The 26,283-nt window shown below is 36.9% G+C and overlaps 1 protein-coding gene across 11 annotated transcripts in view; it reads left to right on the top strand.

Annotated features, from left to right (window-relative positions):
* TMEM117 (transmembrane protein 117) overlaps positions 1 to 26,283 on the top strand; it is a 543,516-nt gene that overhangs the window by 184,383 nt on the left and 332,850 nt on the right. Inside the window, exon 4 of one of the 11 annotated variants that reach the window (XM_081593591.1) lies at positions 4,542 to 4,627. The exons of the other annotated variants lie outside the window; for them this stretch is intronic. Within the exon in view, the coding sequence (XP_081449717.1) occupies positions 4,569 to 4,627 (59 nt within the window). The 5' untranslated portion in view covers positions 4,542 to 4,568. The remainder of the gene's footprint in view (positions 1 to 4,541; positions 4,628 to 26,283) is intronic. 11 annotated transcript variants of the gene reach the window in all.

The following is a 26,283-nucleotide window of genomic DNA, read 5'->3' as shown; positions in this document are numbered from 1 at the left end:
TAAAATAAAGAAGTCAATTTGTACATCTACTTAGACTATATGCTGAGCAACAGAAATTCCAGTGATGGAAAATGAAGTCAAATAAAATAGGGTGACCTGGAAAATGTATACAATAAAAATATTATTGCTGGATAGGCAGATGTGAAAGAGAGCACTCCTCAGCCTTACAGTGTTTATTTTTGTGATGAATAATTTAGAGATCATGGATTGACCATATGCACTGATAAAAACAAATTATTAAGAAAAAAGCAAGGAGATTATTTAATGTCTGTTATATGACACACATAGCTATGCTCTAAATCTTTCGGGGAAGAAAGCAGGATGCAGCTGAACAAATGCAAGGAAGGAAAGGAGGGAGAGAAGGATAGGAGACAGGGAGGAAGAAAGTGAAGGGGGAAAACAAATAACAAATGAAAAGAAGTCAAGGTATTATGGTGATTGAGAGGCAAATTTACCCAAACATTTCTTACTAGACTTTTCTTAACATATGGAAAATTAACCATTAGTCAGTGTAAGTGTAAAATATATACATACACACATATGTATATCTTTGGACATATATATATATATATGTATGTATGTGTGTATTTTATATATATATGTATGTGTGTATTTATATATATATATGACTTCCCTGGTGGCTGAATTGGTAAAGAATCTGCCTGCAATGAGAAGGCATGGGTTTGATCCCTGGGCCAGAAAGATCCCCTGGAGAAGAAAATGACACCCCACTTCAGTATTCTTGCCTGGGAAATTCCATGAATAGAGGAGCCTGGTGGGCTACAGTTCACGGGGTTGCAGACATGACTTAGTGACTAAACAACCCCCCTCTCTCTCTCTCTATATATATATATATGTATGTATGCTATATATATATATATACTCTCTCTCTATGTGTGTGTGTATGTGTGTGTGTGTGTGTGTGTATATATATATATATATAAAGATTAGTTAAATTTCTGTTATCGCTAAAAGATGAATAGATTGCTCCACCATTTATATGATGAGGACTCTTATATAGTAACGAAAAGGGTGAATGACCTTAGATAAATAAGTTGATTTTTCTAGGCTCTACTTTCCTCTTGTATAGAATGGGGATTGTAATTATTAAATGGTTGTAAGGAGTAGATGAAAAAATGCCTGTAAATTTTGACATATGTTAAAGATTTAATTTTTCATCAACATTAGCACGCAGTGAGGGAGAAGGCAGGTTGAGCAGATACAGTTTAGGAGCATTTGATCCTCATAAGCAAGGAATATACAACTGTGTAGATTCATGCAATGCTGGTTTTCCTTTAGGAAGGAGCTAGAAAAGTTGAGATTTGTTTAACTTTTCATAAATATTCATCCTAGTTAACTTCTCCTTCTGAGAAGAAGGAAGCCTAACATAAAAATAGGCAGAGTTGAGACTTTAACTCATGTGTAAATTTAGGAAAACAAACTGTGTGGGTAAATGAAAGATATGGAGAAATGAGTAAATGTTAAAACTGAATTCACTTATTTAAAGGTAGAAAACAAGGATTAAGAGAGAAATTCCTCTTTTTTTCGTTTCTCTATTGATAGGTATTGAAAGGACTTTTCATGAGTTTAGGAACAGTTAGTAATGAAATACTGGGACAATTAGTGAATTCAGATGTTGTATTTTAGGGAAAAAATGACACTGGCAGCCTCAATGATGCTGGGACATCTCATTTTTTATTCTACAAAATTTGTATTAAAGAATCTTCTTTCTTTGAGAAAGGAACATTTCTAGAAGATTTCTGAAGTTTAAATATGGTAACAGATGGTGTTTCAAATCTTCTGTCAATTATGTATGTGATATAATCCCAAATTTAGGTTTATTACACAGCTGCAATTCTGACTGAAATATTATAAAATTCAGGTACAGTCAGAGGGATATCCATTCTCACATGGACCACTTATATATATGTTTGGAGGAAATTTCAGATTGCTCAGGTCACCCGTCCTTCTCTTTCAAGGATGATTCCCAGAGTGGTTACTCTTTAGTTGTCAACACAAATCAGTGTGAGACCAAAAAGCTTGTCCACCCTTTGCATGATAAAGCATATTGACTAGTGTGAGGTGACCCTGTTAGTCTATGACTTATCACTTCTTGGCTTGTGATTTTCTAACTCTTTCACCTGAATGAGAAGCACTGGCTTTTTCCTTACTCTGTCTGTTTTCTAGATGTCTGTGATGGTATTCCTTTGTTTGAAGCATGCCCGTATGTCCAAAATAATACCATAGGCTATTCTGATTTTATACTTCTTTGGTTCCCTGCTGCCATATTTTTATTTCTGTCTTTCCTAATAAATTTAGATTGTAATCAAAAACCTGAGACCTTACCACATGCTGTCCCATATGCCTTTGGTGCTTTTCATGAGGTCTCCGTGTGCCTCTACTTATATGTCCCGTTCTCAGAAAGACATGCCCTGTCCTTTATATCATTAGTTCCCACTGATGGTTCCCACTGGTTCCCACTTCCCACTTGCTTCTGTTATTTTTTTATTTAAGTACTGTGTTTTTTTGTAGCACTTATCACAGTTTATAATTGTTGTTGCTGTTGTGTAGTCGCTCTTTGTGACCCCAGGGACTGTAGCATGCCAGGCTCCTCTGTCCTCCACTATCTCTCAGAGTTTGCTCAAATTCATGCCCATTCAGTCAGTGATGCTATCCAACCAACTCATCCTCTGCTGTCCCCTTCTCCTTTTGCCCTCAATGTTTCCCAGCATCAGGGTCTTTACAGTGAGTCAGCCCTTCATATCAGGTGGCCAAAGTATTGGAGCTTCAGCTTTAGCACCAGTCCTTCCAATGAATATTCAAGGTTGATTTCCTTTAGGGTTGACTGGTTTGATCTCCTCGCTGTCAAAGGGACACTCAAGAGTCTTCTCCAATACCACAGTTCAAAAGCATCAATTCTTTGTCTCTCACCCTTCTTTATGGTCCAACTCTCACATCCATGACTACTGGAAAAACCATAGCTTTGACATAATTTATAATCATTTATTATATATGTTACTTAAAAAATCTTTCTCCTCTACAGTATTAAGGTGGGCACCATGTCTACCTGGAACATTTTTATATTCTCAGATCCTTAAGTAAGATATCCAGTTATTTTCTTTTCTATTTATTTGACATGTTTTAAAACTTATAAGGAAATTATAAAATAGTAGAACTCCCAGATATCTTGATTCATTATTAATATGTTTGCTGTATTTGCCCTATCATTTTATCTTCATGTATACCTATTGTTATTATGTATAGACCTCCAAATACTTTGACTTACTTTCTAAAAATGTCTCCTTGAAACACTTTTTTGTTGTTTATAAACATAAGACAATTGTAAAGATTGGGGCACTTAACACTGATATGATATTAATGGTTAATCCACAGTTCACATACAAATTTTGACATCAGTTCCATTAACATCTATCATGGCAATTGTTTTATGAGTCCAGGATGCAAGTCTTGATCACGCATTGCATTTAGATACCACATCTCTTTATTCTCCTTTCATATCAAGTCCTTAGCTTTTCAAAACCTTGCCATTTAAAGAAAGGGTAGTTCAGTAGTGTTGTTGAGTATCTGTAAATTTGGTTTATCTGATGGTTCCTCATGATTGGATTCATTTTTGTCAGGAATGTTACCTGAGAGGTGTTTCTGGCTCACTGCATCATATGGTGAGGCATATGATGTCAAACTTTATGTTTTACTCAAATTTCTTTTTTTTGAAAACAGTTAAGTTCTAGTCTCTTAGCAAATTTCAACTATACCACCAATGTATCAACTATTATCACCAAACTTATATATTAGATCCTCAGATCTTATTCATCTTATAGTTGAACATTTGCACCCTTTTACCAACCTATTTCCCTCACTCTCTGGCCCTTGGCAACCACTTTTCTACTTTTTGTTTGTATTCGTTTGACTTTTCTTTCTTTTTTAAGATAATAAATATTACCATGAAGTAATTTTTATCACTCTGGCTTGTCACATGCATGTATGCGTGCTAAGTCATTTTAGCCATGTCCGACTCTTCACGACCCTGTGGACTGTAGCCCTCCAGGCTCCTCTGTACATGGTATTCTCCAGGCAAGGATACTAGAGCGGGTTGCCATGCTCTTCTCCAAGGGATCTTCCCGACTCAGGGATTGAACCTGTGTCTCCTGTCACTCCTTCATTGTAGGCGGATTCTTTACCTCTGAGCCACCAGGGAAGCACCTTGGCTTATTTACACTTCTATCAAATTTCTTAACAGTGACTGAGTGAATGGTAGAGAGTTACATTCTAGAACTCCAGACATACTGTTTGTCAGTATGCCTTACAAGTGATATTCATGAAACTATTTAAAACTAGAGATGATTTATGTGTGAATACAGGCCTCTGGGACCTCTGTCAGGTCTAGAGTTAGATGTTACACACTATTAGCTTTTCTCCTTATTTTTGAAGTATACACTTGTTATTTACTGTCAGTAAGCTGTATGATGAGGTATGCTGCTGTGAAGTCACTCAGTCATGTCCAACTCTTTGTGACCCCACAGACTGTAGCCTGCCAGACTCCTCCTTCCATGGGATTCTCCAGGCAAGAATACTCGAGTGGGTTGCCATTTCCTTCTCCAATGATGAGGTATAGGTTATTGTTATTTTAAAAAATACATATTTCCACGCATGTGTCTATGTCTAGAACATAGGCATGAGGTAAATTAATCAATGAACCAGTGAATCAGTGTTCAAGATTAGATTTATACCATGATATTGTGCCAGTATCAAAGAAAGGCAATGCCAAAGAATGCTCAAACTACTGCACAATTGCACTCATCTCACATGTTATAAAGTAATGCTCAAAATTCTCCAAGCCAGGCTTCAGCAATACGTGAACCGCGAACTTCCAGATGTTCAAGCTGGTTTTAGAAAAGGCAGAGGAACCAGAGATCAAATTGCCAACATCCGCTGGATCATCGAAAAAGCAAGAGAGTTCCAGAAAAACATCTATTTCTGCTTTATTGACTATGCCAAAGCCTTTGTCTGTGTGGATCACAACAAACTGGAAAATTCTGAAAGAGATGGGAATACCAGACCACCTGACCTGTCTCTTGAGAAACCTGTATGCAGGTCAGGAAGCAACAGTTAGACCTGGACATGGAACAACAGATTGGTTCCAAATAGGAAAAGGAGTCCGTCAAGGCTGTATATTGTTACCCTGCTTATTTAACTTATATGCAGAGTACATCATGAGAAACGCTGGGCTGGAAGAAGCACAAGCTGGAATCAAGATTGCTGGGAGAAATATCAATAACCTCAGATATGCGGATGACGCCACCCTTATGGCAGAAAGTGAAGAAGAACTAAAGAGCTTCTTGATGAAAGTGAAAGAGGAGAGTGAAAAAGTTGGCTTAAAGCTCCACGTTCAGAAAACTAAGATCATGGCATCTGGTCCCATCACTTCATGGCAAATAGATGGGGAAACAGTGGAAACAGTGGCAGACTTTATTTTTTGGGGCTCCAAAATCTCTGCTGATGGTGATTGCAGCCATGAAATTAAAAGACGCTTACTCCTTGGAAGGAAGGTTATGGCCAACCTAGATAGCATATTTAAAAGCAGAGACATTACTTTGCCAACAAAAGTCCATCTAGTCAAGGCTATGGTTTTTCCAGTGGTCATGTATGGATGTGAGAGTTGGACGGTGAAGAAAGCTGAGCGCCGCAGAATTGGTGCTTTTGAACTGTAGTGTTGGAGAAGACTCTTGAGAGTCCCTTGGACTGCAAGAAGATCCAATCAATCCATCCTAAAAGAGATCAGTCCTGGGTGTTCATTGGAAGGACTGATGTTGAAGCTGAAACTCCAATACTTTGGCCACCTCATGTGAAGAGTTGACTCATTGGAAAAGAGCCTGAAGCTGGGTAGGATTGAGGGCAGGAGGAGAAGGGGACAACAGAGGATGAGATGGTTGGATGGCATCACCAACTTGATGGACAATGGTCTGGGTAGACTCCGGGAGTTGGTGATGAACAGAAAGGCCTGGAGTGCTGCAATTCATGGGATCTCAAAGAGTCGGACATGACTGAGCGACTGAACTGAACTGATTGTGCCAGTTCTGAAAACTGATCCTCTGATTGTTTCCATAATATGTCCTTGGTAGAACCATACCATGTCATCCATTAGGGCATTTCCTGATTTTCCTCACACATTTTTCAGTAACAGGTGAAATAGCTGAGTTCTTAAAACTATGGAGTGGTTTGCCCAAGGTCATACACTGGTGTGATTTGGATTTGAACATTTCTTTAACAATGACTTCCATATTGGGGGGTAATTCTCTTAATCTCTTCAACAGAAAGGATTTTCTAAGTGTAGAAGCATATTTTGACATCAGTTTCTAGGTTTCTTCTTTCTCCTTCAAGGATGACTGAATAGAATCTAATAAAAATGCTTTTAATGTAACTCTCCTTGATTGGAGATGGGTAATGGACTAGATGGGGTTCTGCCAAATAGATGTACTCAACTTGCCTTCAGCTTAAGGATGCTAGTGATTTTCTCAGGATAGAATCGAAGACCATTAATAGAACTTGATGTTTTTTTCAGTTCAGTGGAGAAAGACATGTACTGATTTTGCTTTTTATCTCATCTACCTTGTCAACAGCAAAAATCATTTGTGTCATTATTGTATTATTCATTCTTTCTCTGATGCTGTTAATCTTAGAGCACTGTGTGCATTTTTAAATCCCTCAACCAAAGAAAGATGAGAAAAATAAGGAGATGGAAAATTCATTCTTTCTTAGTAAAGGGGTTATACAGCTATTTTCTGCTTTTCTGAAGTTTGCTTTACACCACTTCACTTTAATGAAAGACCGACATCAGTACTTGTTTTCACTAACTGAAAGAAATCTTGCTTTTGTGAGGAAGGTGAAAGTGAAAATAGGGTTTAGGGTTTGTTCTGTTGCACTGAGTCATGGAGACAGCACACCCCGCATCATCATGAGAGCCACTGCCGAACTCCTTTCCTGGGAGCTATGGGCAGCATCTCAGCATCAGGCTGCCATAGCTTTGAAGTGTGTGTCTGGGCATTAGTGCTTTTTTTAAAAAAATTATTTTGTCCATCCATTAGCAAAATATGTCCTAAGGTACCTGCTCCTTCACTTTGCATTTTTTCAGCTTTTGAAAGGTTTCATAGGAACTCTACTTTTAGATAGTGGGAGAAACCTGTACTTCCACTTATTGCATTATGATTGATTTTATATCAGAGAAACCCTCTGGTTACAAATGTCTAGAAATGCTGGATAAGATACAGCCAACAACATTACTAATGTAATTAGTAGCTGTGGCCATAAGAAAATAAAGGAAATTCACAGGGACCAAACATTGAGAGTGGTGAAAATAGGCGCTCTGCCCTTGCTTTTAGTGGTCTCATGGGTAAATCAGTAACATTTGGCTTTGCATATTATGGTATTGCTATTAGATTTGAATATTGATTGATATTAATAATAAAATAATGATTTAATCAACATAAATAATAGTTGTTAAATTAGTCCAAATAAATTAAAATATATGTGTGACTTTTAGTGCAATTAAGTTTATGATGACTGCTCCTAAAGTCATGCAGATGCAGAATTTTAAGTTTTTGTAGCTATGGTAGATTGTTGTCTTGTACTGAAGTGATTAAAAACCTACCAGAGCTATTGACTCCACAAATCACACCCAAGTAAAATTAAAATTAAAAAATAAAAATGAATGATTATTTTACATTTTGAAAAACCTAAAAAATCAAGAGAGTTCCAGAAAAAAAATCTACTTCTGCTTCATAATCATTTGCTTTTCCTCATATATTATCACATATAAATCCTTTTTGATGAATATGTTATTTATTTTTGCATTTCTGGAACTTATTATGGATAATGTGTGTTTTAAGACTTGATTTATTTCACTTAACTGTTTGTCTGAGATGTATCTATATTGTTGTTCATGACTAAGTTCTATTCATTTTCACTGCTGTATTACATTGAGAAAAATACCACACACAATTTGTCCTTTCTGTTCTTGGTGGAAATTTTGGTTGCTCATAGTCCTTTTGCCGTGTCAAACATTGTTGATAAGAACATTCTTGTACATGTCTGTTTGTGTACATATATACAGCTAGAAAATACTGTTGCTGTTGTTCAGTTGCAAAGTCATGTCCGACTCTATGTGACTCCCGTCAACTGTAGCACACCAGGTTTCTCTGTCCTCCACTATCCCCTGGAGTTTGCCCAAATTCATGTCCATTGAGTTGGTGATGCTATGTAACCATCTCATCCTCTGCCACCCTCTTCCCCTTTTGCTTTCAATCTTTCCCAATATCAGGGACTTTTTCAAAGAGCCAGCTCTTCACATCAAGTGGTCAAATTATTGGAGCTGCAGCATCAGTCCCTCCAGTGAATATTCAGGGTTGATTTCCTTTAGGATTGATTGGTTTCACCTCCTTGCAGTCCAAGGGGCTCTCAACAATCTTCTCTAGCACCACAATTCAAAAATATCAATTCTTCTGTGCTCAGCCTTCTTTATGGACCAACTCAACATCTGTACTTGACTACTGGAAAAGCCATAGCTTTGACTCTATGGACCTTTGTCAGCAAAGTGATGTATCTGCCTTTTAATATGCTGTTTAGGTTTATCATAACTTTTCTTCCAAGGAGCAAATGTCTTTTAATTTCATGGCTGCAGTCACCATCTGCAGTGATTTTGGAGCCCAAGAAAATAAAGCCTGTCACTTTTTCCACTTTTTCCCCTTACATTTGCCATAAAGTAATGGGAATGGATGCCGTGATCTTAGTTTTCTGAGTGTTGAATTTCAAACCAGCTTTTTCACTCTCCTCTCATCACAAGGCTCTTAAGTAGGACTCAAATTGTAGGTTGTAGGTTATATACATCTCCACTTTGTCAGATACCACCAAATTATTCTCTAAATTGCCTGTTCCAATTTACACATCTATCAGCTGTGGATCAACTTTTATTTATTCACCTTCTCATCAAACTTTTAAACTTTTTCCCATCTAGTAGATGTAATATGATATCTCCTTGGGGTTTTAATTTTCATTCCCTTGACTATAGATGGAGTTGAGTGTCTTTTTATGCTTAGTGATATTTCATATTCTTCTGTGGAAAATGTATTTGTTGCCCCTTCTCCCATTTTTGCCATTGAATTCTTTATCTTATTAAATTTTTTGTGAGTTCTTCAAGTGCTTTGGAGGTTAATCTTTTTTTCTAGGTATATGTGTCATTAATAATCTCTTTAAATTTATAGTCTTTTAGATCTTTTATTATGAGACATTTCAAACATAAAAAAACTAGAGAATAGTGCCCTGAGCATGGGTACCATTACCTTGCTACAATAGTATCAATTTTCTCTTAGTATATTGTTACTCGTGCTTCAACTATATCTCTCCCCACAATCCACACTTCTAACCCTCAAGCAAATCCCAGTTGTCATATAATTTTTATAGGGGCTTTTTAAGAAAACTTTTTATTTTGTATTTTAGTATAGCTGATTAAAATGTTGTGATAGTTTCAAGTGAACAATGAAGGGACTCAGATATATGTATACATTTTTCCCCCAACTCCCCTGCCATCCAAACTGCCACATAACATTGAGCAGATTTCCATGTGCTGTACAGCAGGTCCTTGTTCAGTTCAGTTCAGTCGCTCAGTCATGTCCGTCTCTTTGCAACCCCATGGAGTGCAGCATGTCAGGCCTCCCTGTCCATCACCAACTCCTGAAGTTTACTCAAAATCATGCCCATTGAGTCGGTGATGCCATCCAACCATCTCATCCTCTGTCATCTCCTTCTCCTCCCGCCTTCAATCTTTCCCAGCATCAGGGTCTTTTCCAATGAGTCGGTTCTTCCCATCAGGTGGCCAAAATATTGGAGTTTCAGCTTCAGCATCAGTCCTTCCAATGAATATTCAGGACTGATTTGCTTTAGGATTGACTGGTTGGATCTCCTTGCAGTCCAAGGGACTCTCAAGAGTCTTCTACAACACCACAGTTCAAAAGCATCAATTCTTTGGTGCTCAGCTTTCTTTATAGTCCAACTCTCACATCCATACATGACCACTGGAAAAACCATAGCCTTGACTAGATGGACCTTTGTTGGTAAAGTAATGTCTCTGCTTTTTAATATGCTGTCTAGGTTGGTCATAACTTTTCTTCCAAGGAGTAAGCATCTTTTAATTTCATGGCTGCAGTCATCATCTGCAGTGATTTTGCAGCCCCAAAAAATAAAGTCTGCCACTGTTTCCCCATCTTTTGCCAAGAAATGATGGGACCGGATGCCATGATCTTTGTTTTCTGAATGTTGAACTTTAAGCCAACTTTTTCACTCTCCTCTTTCATTTTCATAAAGGGGCTCTTTAGTTCTTCTTTACTTTCTGCCGTAAGGGTGGTGTCATCCGCATATCTGAGGTTATTGATATTTCTCCCGGCAGTCTTGATTCCAGCTTGTGCTTCCTCCAGCCCAGCATTTCTCATGATGTACTCTGCATATAAGTTAAATAAGCAGGGTGACAATATGCAGCCTTGACATACTCCTTTTCATATTTGGAACCAGTCTGTTGTTCCATGTCCAGTTCTAACTGTTGCTTCCTGACCTGCATACAGATTTCTCAAGAGGCAGATCAGGTGGTCTTATATTCCCATCTCTTGAAGAATTTTCCACAGTTTGTTATGATCCACACTGTCAAAGGCTTTGGCATAGTCAATAAAGCAGAGATAGATGTTTTTCTGGAACTCTCTTGCTTTTTCGATGATCCACCAGGTGTTGACAATTTGATCTCTCGTTCCTCTGCCTTTGCTAAAACCAGCTTGATTATCTGGAAATTCACAGTTTACTTTCTGTTGAAGTCTGGCTTGGAGAATTTTGAGCATTACTTTACTAGCGTGTGAGATGAGTGCAATTGTGTGGTATCCATTGTTGGCTATCCATTTTAAACATAGTGTGTACATGCCCATCCCAAACTCCCTAACTGTCCCTTCCTTTCCTCCTTTACCTAGGTAACCATAAGCTCCTTCTTAAAGTCAGTGAATCTGTTTCTGTGTTGTAAGTTCATTTGTATAATTTTTTTAGGTTCTGTTGTAGCTTGTTTTTCACTTTTTTGGTTGTTCTGTTGATAAATAGAAGTTTTTAATTTAACGTAGTGGTGTTTATTAGCTGTTTTTCTCCACAAATTAATGTGTTTATAGTTCTTGTTTTAGAAATCCTTTGTAGCTGAGATCATGAAGACATTCTCCTATCTTCTAAATATTTTAAAACTTTCTTTTTTCACATTTAAGTTTTTACTCAATTTGAATTAAATGTTTATGTATGGTATGAGATATAGGCCCGATTTTCTTTGTTCACTCATTTTGTTTTTAAAGAATGCCTGTTTGTCTAGGCACTAATAATGCTAGGTCCCCCATACCTTTCCCATCCGATCTTTAATGCTATCTCTAGTATATATCAATCCTCCAAATTTGTGAAAATTTATTTCCAGATTATTTATTCTAACATGGTCATGTTATCTTAATTACTATAACTTTATAATAAATTAACATTAGTAAAACAAAAGCTCTCAACCTTGCTCTCCTTCAAGAATCTTGACTATTCTTGGAGCTTGCTCTGTCTTGTAAATTTTAGAATTAGATTATTAAGTTCTACCAAAAACTTTTGAGATATTTATTGGCATCACAATCCATGTATAGAAAGATTGGTTGTGAAATTATATATTTCAAATTTGGAGGTTGAAAATGTGAATGTGGTACATTTTTCCATTTGTTTAGTTTTTTTCCTCTCTTTATTCTTTTCTTTAATTTTCTCCTTCACAATGAGGTTTAGCCTACTTAAAATTGTAATCCTATTTTACTCGCATAGTGTTTAACCCCATATTACAAATTGTTAGAAGTGAGAGCAGACTTTTATCTGTTTGGTTACTTCCTAAAGATACACAGTAGGTACTCAATGAATAAATTTTTATAATATCCACCATAAATATCATTTATATCTTTTGATAGATTTATTCCTTGGTTCAATGATATCCTGGTAAATGTTTCACAGTAGACTTTCTGAGCTTAGGGGAGAAGAGGAATAGTTTTTAGAGTTTGCTGATTTTCATGGTATAAATTATCCTACCATGGCCAATTTCAGGCTATTGGGTTGGGTACAAAGTTCCTTCAGTTTTTAAGTAAAAATAAAAGACACATTTTTCACTTTCACCCAGAACTTTATTGAACAATGTATTCACCATTTTCTGCCCTAACTTCTGCCATTTTTCAGGCAATTTCATAATTGTATGTCCTCAAAACTTTTTCACTCTCTGAGCAAAGAATGTGCCTGGGAGTTTTTTACAGTCTTCCAGGGAATTGAATATTTTTCCATTAAGAAACTTTTGTAAAGGCTGAAATAAATGAAATCCAAAGGCAAAATGGTGAACATGGTGAATGAATCAGAATTCCCCAGCCTAGTTGTAACAGTTTTTGCCTAGTCATATAAGAAACATGTGGTCTTGTGTTATCCTGGTGGAAGAGTATGTGTTTTCTGTTGACTAATTCTGGACACTTTTCATCAAGTGCGGTTTTCAGTTGTTCTAATTGGGAGCAGTACTTGTTGGAATTTATCGTTTGATTTTCTGGAAGGAGCTCATAATAGAGGACTCCTTTCCAATCCTGTTGGGCTTCCCAGGTGGTGCAGTGATAAAGAATCTACCTGCAATGCAGGAGTCCCGGGTTCACCCTCTTGGTAGAGAAGATCATCTGGAGAAGGGAATGGTTACCCACTCCAGTATTCTTGGCTGGAGAGTTCCACGGACAGAGAAGCCTGGTGGGGCTACAGTCCATGGGGTCGCAAAGAGTCGAGTGCAACTAAGTGAGTAACACTACTACCCTTCCAGTCCTACCATATACACTTCCTCACCTTCTTTGGATGAAGACCAGACTTTGCTGTGGTTGAAGTGAAGTGTTAGTTGGTCAGTCATGTCTGACTCTTTGCCTCTCCACAGACTGTAGCCTGCCACAAGCTCCTCTCTCATGGAATTTTCAAGGCAAGAATAGTGGAGTGGGTAGCCATCTCCTAAATTGCAGGCAGATTCTTTACCATCTGAGCCATGCATGATTGGTGGTGGTTTATTTCACTTCTCTTCTCCCTACAATCTCTTCCATTACACATTATTGTATAATATCCACTTGACATCACCCAGCACAGTTTGTTTTTAAAACAAAATGTTTTTCTTATGTTTAAGTAGAGAATTGCATGCAGAAATATGGTCAAGAAGGTTTTTTGCTTAACTTACATAGAACTCAAACATCAAAGCAATAAACATAACCAAGCTGGTGCAAATGAGTTTTGAAACTTGATTTGGATATTTTGAATATGTCAGCCATCTCCTCCTGAATGGTATAATGTTGATTGTTCTGAATTAATGTCTCAGTTTGTTAGCTATCAACTTCAACTGGTCTGCCTGACGGTGGAGCATCATCCAGTTAGAAATCTCCAGGACAAAACTTTGCAAACTACTTCTGACATGTTTAATCAGTCATAGCACCTTCTCCATACACTGAACAAATGTGTTTTTGCATTTCAGTTGCATTTTAACCTTTCTTGAAATAATAAAGCATACTATGCCAAAATGTTGCTTCTTTCCTTCCATCTTTAGTGTTAAAATGGCTACACAAAGTTTCACCAATTTTGAGAATTTCTTTAATGCATGCTGATATGACAGCTGTCACAATACAATCTAACAAAATTGTTTCAAATGAAGTTAAAGGCAACTAACCTCTACTAGAGCCAGGTTATGGAAAAACCTGAATGAACTTTTTGTCCGGCCCAATATTAATGTGAATGTAGAATTAGAAAGAGATATGAAGTAGCCCACTATTGTATAGTATTCCACCAAACAGAAATAGTAGATGTAAATAAACTCAAAGTCACAAATAATTGCAGAATGTAATAATGCAGCTAGGTATTTAATTGTATGTTTATATATTTTAATTTTTAACAATGGCTTTAATTAACAGTTGACTTGCACAGTTCTTGAAAATTTAGCAATGAATTTTTGCAAGCTGTACATAGTGACTGCAGAATACCACTGTCTAGATTCTTTATGTTTCTTGTGACTGTTCTAGATATCTTTTCTCACTTTGTAAAATTAAGTTTTCTAATACTTTTTTGTTTGTTTATGGAAATGCAATTCCTTATATTTAGCAAGCTGGTTATAATCTGTTCTTAATTGGAATAATTTATACGTACGTTCTTCTAGGCTTCTTTTTTAGACAGTCTTATTATCTAGAAATAATGACAGCTTTTTTCCTTCATTTCCAGTCCTTATACATTTTATACCTTATTGCTCTATTATTGCACTGATGTCAACCTCCAGTACATGTTAGTGGTAATGGGAAGTCTCTTCCTTCTAATTTTCAATGAGTGCTATAAGATTTTCTTTCTTTTTGATATCTTCTCAGACAAAAAACTTTGTATTATACATAGTTAGATGAGAATTTGTTTCCTTTTTTCATTAGTCATATTAAATTTTATATGATTATTCTGTATCTATTGAGATGATCATTATATCCATGCTAGGTAACAAAAAATGTTTAACTTGCTAGTAGTATTTTGTCACATAGTATCACAATACAGAGAACAATGATTGACAGAAGTAAAAGGAGACATGGAAAAATAAGCATGCAGAAAAAATAAATGTGTATGAACATAATTACATACTTGATCTACTGGAAGAAAATAGAGCAATCCATTGAATAATATAAAAATACAGAATATCCTCAAGTCACATGGAATGTTTACAAAATTGGCCATTTAATAGGTCAGCTATAAAGCAAGTCTCAGAAAACTTCACAGAATCTGTATCATGCAAGCAATTTTCTTTGCCCATACTAAGCTTCTTAACTACCTTTGAGTAACATCTTCTTGTTTATATTCCATTTCACTCATTCTCCTTTCAGCTATATGTAACTTGACTTTTAGTTTATTCATTTTTTTGCATTTATCATTGTAGTTTTTAAGTCCTAAAGTTCTATTAGATTTTTCAGGAAATCTGCCAAAATTTGTTTACTTATTTTTAATGATCTCTTAAAATCTTGGCAAAAAAATTCTTCAAATATCATTAAACATAGTTATTTTATATTAGATTGCATGCTGAATATAATTTCAACATTTTTTGTATGATTTTATTGTTGCTTTCTTCTATTTCTATATTCTGGTTGCTTATTTCCTCATGTTAGTATAATATAGACTCTTGAACTTAGAATCAATGGAATTTTTTGAGTTTTGCATTTAAAATGCTTTACTGCAGAGAGAAGGTGAGTTTGCTTCATGCATAACTATAGCCTCTAGCAACCTAGAGAGTTGTAGAGAGTACTGCTGTTGTTGCTCAGTCGCTCAGTCATGTCTGACTGTTTGTGACCCCATGGACTGCAGCATGCCAGGCTTCCCTGTCCTTCACCATCTCCCAGAGTTTGCTCAAATTCATATCCATTGAGTCGGTGATGCCATCCAACCATCTCATTCTCTGTCATCTCATTCTCCTCCTGCCTTCAATCTTTCCTAGCATTAGGATCTTTTCCAACAAGTCAGCTCTTCACATCAGACGGCCTAAGTATTGGAGCTTCCACTTCAGCATCAGTCCTTCCGATGATTATTCAGAATTGATTTCCTTTAGGATTGACTGGTTTGATATCTTTGCTGTCCAAGGGACTCTCAAGAGTCTTCAATCTTTTCCAGCATCAGGATCTTTTCCGATGAGTAGGCTCTTCACATCAGGTGGCCAAAATATTGGAGCGTCAGCTTCAGCATCAGTCCTTCCAATGAATTTTCAAGGTAGACTTCCTTTAGGATTGACTGATTTGATCTCCTTGCTGTCCAAAGGACTCTCAAGAGAGTATTACTTTTTCACAATTTTTGCTTTGTTCAGGAGTCTGTAGTTTTACTGGCTAATTTTCATACTCCATAGACTTTGTCTACAATTTCTTACATGATTATACACTGTAAAACCCAAAGTGCTAGGCTTTCAGGGAAAAATTCTAAATTGATAAAAGTGTACCATTATTGGGTATAGTTGACTGATATTTTGTTTAGAATATTTGTGTTTTTGTCCATAGGTGAAACTGACTTCTGATTTTCCTTTTACATCAATTTCTTATCAGAATTTAATATCAGCATTATACTGACCTAAAATAAGTTGAGAAAAGTTCCCTTTTTACCTATTCTCTGGAAGAGTTTGTATAAAGAACTTTTTTTTCTCTTAATGTTAGTGATATTCCTCTTTCTCTTTTGTATTCTGCTTTCTCTTTTGTATACATTAAAGGCTATACATATTCCTATACACTTATACAACAGCTATAGAAGAATCTGACAAATTTTGGTGTATATTGTCACTTGCAAATCTTTTTTTTTTTCCTGCTGTTACGGATTAAAACTGTTTTCATAGCATAAAATACAGGGCAAAAATAGAGGTCACAGTTAAATGAACAGTAAGTGTTTCAAAGCATCTTCAACTCCTGGCATGGTAGTGTGCTCATTGGTTCAGAAAATTTTTAACATGGTAAAGTAATACCAGTTGGCCAAAACCGTGCAAAGTGTATTTGTCCACATTAGCTGTTAATGGCTGTGAGCATATTAATATTCAAAGCATAGGAAATATAAATACATACCATTTGGGGTGTTTTTTTCTGGAAAAAATAACACTTTCCAAAATAAATAGTATTATAACAAATCAGAATTTCATAAGAATGATATTTAATGATGTAATGATGTTTACCTTTATATTCTTTACAGCTCTTGGCACAGTACTGATATTTGAATGGACAGTATTAGAAAATGTATATTAAACAGTGGATAATTCCATCCTAATTTTAATGGTAGTTGGAGAATCCCTGTGTTAGGCCCTATTCATGTCTTTATTTCTTTGCTTGTGTAAAGTTATGTGTGAGTACCAATAGACAAACTGTATATGTATTCATGCATAAAATAATGGCCTTAAAAATTACTTTACAAAATTATTCATCTAAAATTTCACATTGCTTGTAAAAATAATGTTTACCCACAACACACATTCAGGTATAATTTGAAGAATTAAATAATAAATAAATGATTATAGTTTTGCAAAGTAATATTGTGGGATTCAGATTAGAAAGAGTATAAATACTTGACATTTTTATATTTTTAAGGATTAATCAAAACACTGTGTTCAAAAATTATATATTATAAAACACAATTAAAACTATGGGAAACATAAAGAAAACTGAAACAAAATTTATTTTAAATATAGTTATACCATTTAAGAAATGTAAGAGTGTAATCATTTGTATCCTCATATAAAATGAAAGGCAAAAAAATTAACTTTTGATTTTTGTCACCTTGTAAATAAAAAACATTCCAGAGCAAATGATGATCCATAATGCTCAGTGAATAATGAAGCTTTATTTGGCAAGTTTTACAAAAATTTAACTAAAGTCAATATTTGATCAGCCAGAGGGATAAAGGGACAGGTAAGTCAAAGCAATCATTAATTCACAGTTCTACTGCAGAATGAAGGGAGGTAAGGTGTGGAGTTGGAGTGAAGAGTTGTGGAGATACCCAGCAGGGGACAGAGCTGGTGGGTAGTGGGGGGAAACAGATCACAGCCTTTGTTTGCTGGATGGGGCTTTCCAAAGGGCAGCTAAAGCAGTGAGAACTTAAAGCGGGTCAGTTTACCTTGCCGACTTTAGGTTGATACGTTCTTTCCTTATTGTCTCTACCAGCTCTTTGTCCCCATCTCTGAATTTGTTTCTGCCTCTCCTTTAAAAATCCTTTTAAAATCTAATATTGATGGCACAAGCCTATTTTGAGGCATTGTGCTTGCTAGGTACATTATCTCAAGGAACTTTGAGTCTGGTAAGAGAACCCTTCAGAGATCTGCTTAATATAGTTCTAAAGAGTAATTTCTTAAACCATTTTTATCTGTCACCTTTTGTTTCACAAAGGATGTCTTATATTCCCTTGAGTTGAGAATTTACATCAGTAAAGAGTGAAGATTTAATCTTACTGACAGCCCTGAGGACATTCAAGGGCAATATCACCCATGTTCTGGGAAGTTTAGGAGTGAGAGTGATGGCATGTATTAAAGATATTCAGATTGCTACTTCTTCTAAATGAAAATTTATTATTTCATTATTCCTGAGCTTTTATTTATTACAATCCTTGGGATTTGAGATAATTGAAGGCAACAATAATAATCCCTTTATGTGTTATATACTGTGGAGTTGAAGGATTCCCAAGTGTGTTGCAGACTGCATATAAAGCCCAGGGTGGGGAGATCCGAAATGGTAAAAGAAATGCATGTACACACACACACACACACACACACACACACACACACACACACATGCATGCCCTTGATGTCCTGAGACACACACACACACACACACACACACACACACACACGCATGCCCTTGATGTCCTGAGGGGAACTTGCAATTTTAAAATATGATAAACCCTGTGGAATGTCAGAGGTATTGCAAACCCTCCCCCCAGCTAACAGTAGCTATAGCAATTTGATGCTAGAGGGAGGATAATAACAATGATGATGATAATAACAGATAATATCCACATTTGTTCTAATAAACAACAGTAGCAAAAGCTATGCTATATATATATATATATATACAAGGAATGTCAAACCTCTTTTCATTTCTCAAGAATAAATAAATAATAAAGTAAACTGGAAGCCTGGAGGTATAATAATTAAAAATTATTGTAAAACTGGACCCTGAGAGAACTAATGTAAGAGGAAATTTGAGCATTATGTATTCTTTCGCTGCATATTTCCCTTCCTGTCAAGTGGAAAATCAGGTAACCACTTAGGAGCCTCTATGATATTTAGATTTTCTATAATCAAGTTACTTGACAATAGAAATCATACCATCTTGATAAAGAAGCTGAAACCGATAGAATGGTAACTAATGACCTGGTGAAGGGGAGCTGTGGTGAGACAGAGTTGGGGATAATGTGGGGGCATTAGTCCCTGAATGGCCATGTCCCACGTGCTCCCCACTTATTATTCAAGTTAATAGAGAAGCAACTAACCTGAATATGTAGTAGCAACTTTAAAAGAAATCATATGGACTTAATCGTCATTATCTGCTTCATCAATATGTTTTTAAAAATTGACATTCAGTTGGCAAGCTAATGTGATATGTTAATGAATGGCACCATCACTGCTGTCAAAATGATCTGGATTCAGATACCAGCTCTACCCCTAAGTAGATATGGAATACTGGTAAGTTATTTCATTTTCCCAAGTTTCAGTTTCCTCATCAAATATAAAGATGAAAATAATAGTACCCATAGTTCACAGGGTTATCGTGTAGATAAAATGTGTGTGGCACATAATAAAACAGTACATATTAGCAATGCTGGTAAAGTTATAGGAAGACATTTATATCATTGAGTGATTAATTTCCTTCAATATGTTCAAGGCAATTTTGGGGCAAGGTTCTGTGGGATTTGTTCACCCTTTCCAATCTCTTGTGATGAAACTGAGCCCATATTGCATGACTTTTCTGGCATCTTTTAAAAAATAAATTCATTTGGCTACTTCTAGTCCTCCTTGAAGCAGGCTCATTGAGTCAGGGGCAATAATCAGACCTCCCAATGTGCTTAGTGAAAGCCTCTTTCCTTCTGAGTCGGGTTGCTTCAGGCTGACTGTGGGAAATAGGCAGTGGTTGGTCTCTTTGTTTCATCACCTAGCACTCTGATTTCTTTTCCCAATTTTCTCAGCCGCCTCTGGCTCCTCCAGCAAAGGAAGGGCAGAGAGGTAGGAAAGTCATACTTGACTCTAACTGTCATGGCAGGCGGGCGTGGGTGCTCTGTGTTTCCTTGAAGACCCTGATGCAGCATTGTTGGGAATTTCTCCCTTGTAATTCCCTTGATGTGTATTTCTCTTTCTATCAATTCTGGTTCCACCCTCATTTCGCAGACTCTTCTGGTCTCTCCATTCTGTGCCAAGGACTTTCTTGGCTAGAAGCTAAGACAACTCTTGTTGGCCCTCTGTAGCATGTCCTTTATCTGACCCAGGGCAAAGAGTTACAAACCCTTTAGTTTAGCTCATTCTGCAGCTGTGGTCTGTCCTCAGTGCAAGGAGCACTCTCAGCGAGGCTGTCGGGTCAGGTAGCCAGAGTCTCTTCCTTATTAGATTTCTCAGGTGTAGACTGTGTGTATCGTCTTAGTTCTGGAAGACAGGTATGAATCTCTCTGATTCTGCTTTCCCAGGGCTTAACATTCAAGAACATCACTCACTGATCCTAAGGAATACAAAGAGCTCGTGTAATTGGCAGCCTCTCCTCTCAGTCTCTCCTGCCTTAGATGTGGGTATCCAGTTCTGGGTTGTTGAAGAGGTTTTTGATCACCCTCTTTGTAAGGTTTCTTTAGTGGTCTCTAACACTAACTGGGCATCCTACAATTTAATTCAATTCAATTACTAACTATCCGAGTTAGCACAGGCCCTACAACTTAAGAGTCTGAGTTCCGCATGACTGTTCTCATTTCAAATGCTAGCTGCAAGATTTCCATTACAATGCTGTCTGCACTTCTGTCTAATTTGGTTACAAATTCAGGAATTTCAACACTCCCCCTTCAGGTTTGAAAATCCATTAGAATGACACAGAACTCAGGAAGGTGCTATACTTACGGAGACTATTTTATTATAAAGGGTACAAATGAGCAGTCAGATAACTTGATACTTAGAGTAGCAAGTTCTAGAAGGCTCCTGAGCACAGAGCTTCCAGGCCCTCTCCAGGCACATACCTACAGAACACATCAGTATGTTCACCAAGATCTCCAATCCTCAGTGTTGAGAGCTGTAATCTAGGTTTTATTTCATGGATGTGATTAGTTCATTGGCAATGTTATTGAACTAAATTTCTAGTCCCCTTCCCCTCTGTGGAAGTTGTGGGGTATGGTTGAAAGTTCTAGCCCTCTAATCCTGTGGTTGGTTTCTCTGGCAACCAGCCTTTCCATCCAGAAGCTACCTGGCCATACCTCCTCTCCCCCACCACCATGGGTCACTTTGCTAGCGTAAACTTCATATGGTCCAGAGTGGCTTGTACGAAAAACAAGAGACTTAGGAAACCCAAGGATTTTTTAAGCTCTGTGTCTGGAGCCTGGGACAGAGATCAATGTTTTGTTTTTTTTTAATTACACCATCACCTTGAAATTTGGGAGTGATTGGTGCCTATTGTTGCAAGCTCCAACCAAAAGTGAGACAGGAAGAATCCCATTTTACATTCTGTTAACAGTGAAAGTGCAACAGAACTATGCTGATGTAAATGTTAGTTCATATAGACGTGTGACCTTTACATTTGGGTGAGACCACTTTAAATGTTTTTGGAATTTTGTAATCATAAGAGAAAGAAATGATTCAGATCAAAGCACTTGCTGAAAAATGACATCCTTGATAACTAGTGACATGTTTTTAATGTTTGCTGTAAACACCATGAAGGTTCTGCCTTTGGTGAACCAATTTGAATAGAGATTCCCTGGGTACCAAAGGATATATTGAGAAGAATATTTTATTATTTTGAAAGGTTTGTATTTAGAAAAAAATCTATGTGCCTGTAAATCTTAATCAAGGATTAGAAAGGAATAATTTATCTGGTAATTTGTAAATTTTCAAACATGTCTGAGGGAACTAAACTGCTTTGACTTTGAAGAATGCCTTGGGGTCATATTGAGACTTCTCAAAAGGCTGCCCTTTTCCATAATCTGAAAATTGATTTTCTAGCAAATCTCCCTGAATATATGAACAATCAGTTTTGAAATTCAACTGAACTGCATCAAAGGGTTGGTTATAATAATTGTGAAAGCCACATGGAGAGGTTATCTTAAAAACCATATGTCATCTTTCAAAAAAGATGTCATAATATAATTTAGAAACTGGAATTCTTTGCAAGAAATGTTTAAAGATCAGAAGTACATGTTATCACTTGGAGCACAAAGTTCTGTTAGCTTTTAGGCTTATGAGTTAGGCTGTGTGATGAATGATATTTTAGATAACAATAAGATTGTTGAGGTAGAACTGTCCAATTCTGTATGCCCCCAAATACCAGCATAGTCTGTAGAGCAGCCACACCATAAGCTAACCTGTGTGAACCCTACTTAGATATTTAGCAGAGAGCCACATGTAAAACTGATGGTGATCGTTAATCAAATCCATTTCACCTGCCTTCACTAATTAACGTTGTTTTAATTGTTACTACAAAAGACTTGCATGTTCTCAAAATGGCAAGTCACCTACATAATAAGGTGTTTACAACTTGGAGTCAGCTATGTCTAGTTTGAACTGAGCTGGTTAAGACTGGATAGGATCTTTGACCCTCCAGATGGGCATGAGTGAGTGTCTGCTCAGTGGCCTTTTGAAGTCGGGGGGCCAAAAACTCCACCCTCTGATCTTGCTAGTAAGCATCTCCTTTTTTGAATGTGTAGAGACCTGTCACTTAGCTACACCCGCACAGAATGACAATTTTTACACCCGTTTCCAGTCACTTTTCCCCACACTCCCCACCTTCCCCACACTTTAGACCTATTTCTTTATTCTTTATCCCATAAGTACCCCGAGCCCCTTGCTTTCAGGGAGGCAGATCTGAGGCTTGTTCTCCTATCTCCTGGCTTGACTGTCTTGTGAATAAACCCTCTCTTTGCTGCAAACATTGGCATCTCAGCCATTTGGCCTGCTTTATATCAGGAAAATCAAACCTTGTTTGGTAATGTATTTATTACTCTATTTATCATAGGTAGACAATGGTATGGTTTAAATTCATACAGTTAACATAGAAAACAACTTAGATGAAGGCAAGTATAAATCTATGATACAGACTAATTTACAAAGTTAGCAGGAAGCTTATTTTGTTAAGTAAAGACAGAAAGATTCAAATTAGACGCATGATTAAAAAATAAAAACTTTTTAAATCTCTACTGATTATTTACATCTATGACATCTTTTTTTCATGAAAATAAATGCACACTTTGGGAAAGAATAAACATTTAGCTGTTGAAAACAGTTTTTCTACAAATAACAGAAATTCACTGTAGAAAAATTTTAAATATGGATAGTCAAAAATCAGTCTTAGGAAAAAAGTTTAGTGAAAAGAGCATGGACTCTGGAGCAGAACCCTTGAGTTCAAATCTTGGCATGTCCACTTACTAACTGTGTGATGCCAGAGGGATTTGCTGACCTCTCTGTGTTTGATGTTCCTCATTTGTAAAGTGGTAACAATAATAACAATGTTCTTATATGGTAGATATAAATATTAAATTAGTTAATATCTGTAAAGTGCTTAGAACAGTGTCTGAAATAAATTGTGTGTGTAGCGCTATGTTGCTTCAGTTGTGTCCAACTCTTTGTGACCGTATGGACTGTAGTCCGCCAGGTTCCTCTGTTCATGGGATTCTCCAGGCAAGAATACTGGAGTGGGTTGCAATCCCCTCCTGCGGGGGATCTTTCTGACTCAGGGATCGAAACCATGTCTCTATGTCTCCTGCATTGGCAGACAGATTCTTTACTACTAGAACCACCTGGATATTGAGTGCTTATATAAATGTATTTTAATAAGATATATATTAATACACATGCTCTTTGAGCAAAAATTTTGTCCTACTGTATATCTTGATCTTGTTTTTTTCATGTATGTTACCATTTTCACATTTTAAATATTTTATGCAATTCAATGATTAAACAATGATTTATCACACATTTAATCCAAAAAGTATATAACCTATTATTATACATTTAGCTTTGTTGACTGAAAGAAAACACACAGTATAAAAGCTGTGAGTCAAGTCTATTCAGTGTCTTAGTGAGGACTGTAGCCCAGGAGACAGCCTCTCAGAGAGCACTGAGAAACTTCAAAAGAAGGAAGGGGTGAGGTCAGTCTGCATGGGATTTTGGTGAAGGGGGTGTGCGCAACCATGCACACATACCGGTAGAAGATTGCTGCTAGACATGAGTAACAGATATCTTTGTTAATGATTCTAGTGCTTTCCCAAGTATGGGAAGGTGCAAGAATCAGGTTCCTAAAAATTTTCTCCTGAAAACTATCTGAAGACCTGTTCTGCCAGTTTTCCCAGAGCACAGAATGCCTTATTCCTGATCACTACCCTGAGACTGCTTTCAGTGTGTGTTGAAGGTCAGCAACTACAGTAACTAATGACTTACTTTGTTTAGAACCACATGACAAGTGACATTCTTTTGATGGCAGCTTGTTTCCAGCTTTTTATTTTTTAAAACAAAATCATAATCTAAATTAGTAGCAGTTATGATTTACAGGTGGCATGGTTGGTAAAGGATCTGTCTGTCAATTTAGGAGATGCCAGAGATGAGGGTTCCATCCCTGGGTTGGTAAGATCCTTTGGGAGAGGAACTGGTAACCCACTGCAGTATTCTTGCCTGGAAATTCCATGGACAGAGGAGCCTGGCTGGCTATAGTCCATGGGGTTGCAAATAATTGGACACGACTGAGCACGCAAGCACTGATTTTAGGATAAGTTGTAAGCAGTGGAATTATAGATGCATACATAAAAACACATATGTGAGCATTTTTAAATACATTAAAAAATTGTTTTTTAAATGTCCCACTAATTTTCTTCCCAGAATTAGGGAATGAGGTTACTGCCACCCCCTTTTAAACTTCAATTCTCAAACTACCTACTTATACTATGTTGGGAAAGATGTTTCCAACACAAACTTTATCATTTGTCAAACTAACATTTTAGCTTAAATTTTGATCTCTTCCTTCTAGAGATTAAATTTTTAAAGTTTTAATTACACTTACTTGAACAGAGAATTGGAAAACAATTTGGAATTTTAAGTAGATGTGGGTATTAGCGTTTAAAAAGTGTGTGTGTGGCAACTTTAGCAGATAGCAGGGACGTGAGCTTGATTGTCTCTTTTGTATTGTAAATAAATTTATACTTAAAAGACATCTGTAGAAAAGTGCATGACACAGGAGAAAAAATTAACAATAGGTTGTCCATTCAACCTGATAACAACAATTAACACTTGAGCCAGGCACTAAGTGATGTGTATGTGTGAATAAGTATAACTACAAATATACATAGCACATATATTTTACATAATCTCAAGTCTTCATAATAACTTTCTGGGACAAGCTGTATTATTATCCCAATTTTGAAGACCAAGAAACTGAGCTACAGAGAGGTTTTGTAACTTGCTCACGTTTCCATACCTATAAGTGATGGAGTCTCACAATTTAAACCAGGGAGTGGTTCAGACACTATGCTCAACACATATCACCTTTCCAAATCCCTTAAACCAGGAATCAAAGATAAGAAGGAAGCCACAAATTTGAAGTTTGGGGAAAATTGCCTTCAGAAAGTGGAGCTATAAAAGGAGCCTATGTTGTGATTTCAAGGAATGAGAAATAGCAGCCTTGTTTAGGTCACCTAAGGCTTAATGAGTCAAGTATGGAATAAGGCTTGGACTTCCCTTGTGGCTAAGCTGGTAAAGAATCTGCCTGCAATGCGGGAGACCTGGGTTTGATCCCTGGGTTGGGAAGATCCCCTTGAGAAGGGAAAGGCTACCCACTCCAGTATTCTGGCCTGGAGAATTCCATGGACTATATAGTTCTTGGGGTCACAAAGAATCAGACACGACTGAGCAACTTTCACTTCACTTTCATGGAGTGAGGCTTGGGTTCCTCTTAAGGTTGGCATGAGCTGTTACACAGAGCAGACACAAGCAGATGCCTTGTGTAGTGTGGAGTAATGGATGCTACAGCTTGATCAAAGCCAAGTCTCATGACTATGAGTTATCTCAGACTCTCCAAGGGAATGCCAGAGAGAGCCTGTGCCTAGGAATATAGAAGGAAATTGCCTTAAATAATGATTCTTCCATTTATACAGCTTAAAGATTCGTATATTACTTTGAAGTGTTAAATCAAATGTGGTTGCTGTATTATGTGACCCCCTGACTCCATTAGAAATGTAAGCTACGTGTCTAAATTAACAAGTTGGTAAGGGTGTTTTCTGAATGAATCACTTATTCAACAAAAAGTTTCTTGGTCACCTACTATGTGCCAGTTACAGTCCTGCGGCAGTTCTGGAGATTCATACCTAAATAAGACAAATAGAAACCTTGCTCTTAAGGAACTTCTAGTGGGAGGCAAATAATATGCAAATACACAAGATAATGACAGACCAGACAGGGAATAAGTTGTTTCAGGAGTGAACAAGGGGCTATCATTGAAGAAATGCTATGTGAACTCCCCAGACACAAAC

Source organism: Giraffa tippelskirchi, chromosome 4 (genome assembly GCF_054371585.1).
Source record: "Giraffa tippelskirchi isolate mGirTip1 chromosome 4, T2T-mGirTip1v1.2.pri, whole genome shotgun sequence".
Lineage (NCBI taxonomy): Eukaryota > Metazoa > Chordata > Mammalia > Artiodactyla > Giraffidae > Giraffa > Giraffa tippelskirchi.
This window is presented reverse-complemented; position numbering and strand designations above follow the sequence as displayed.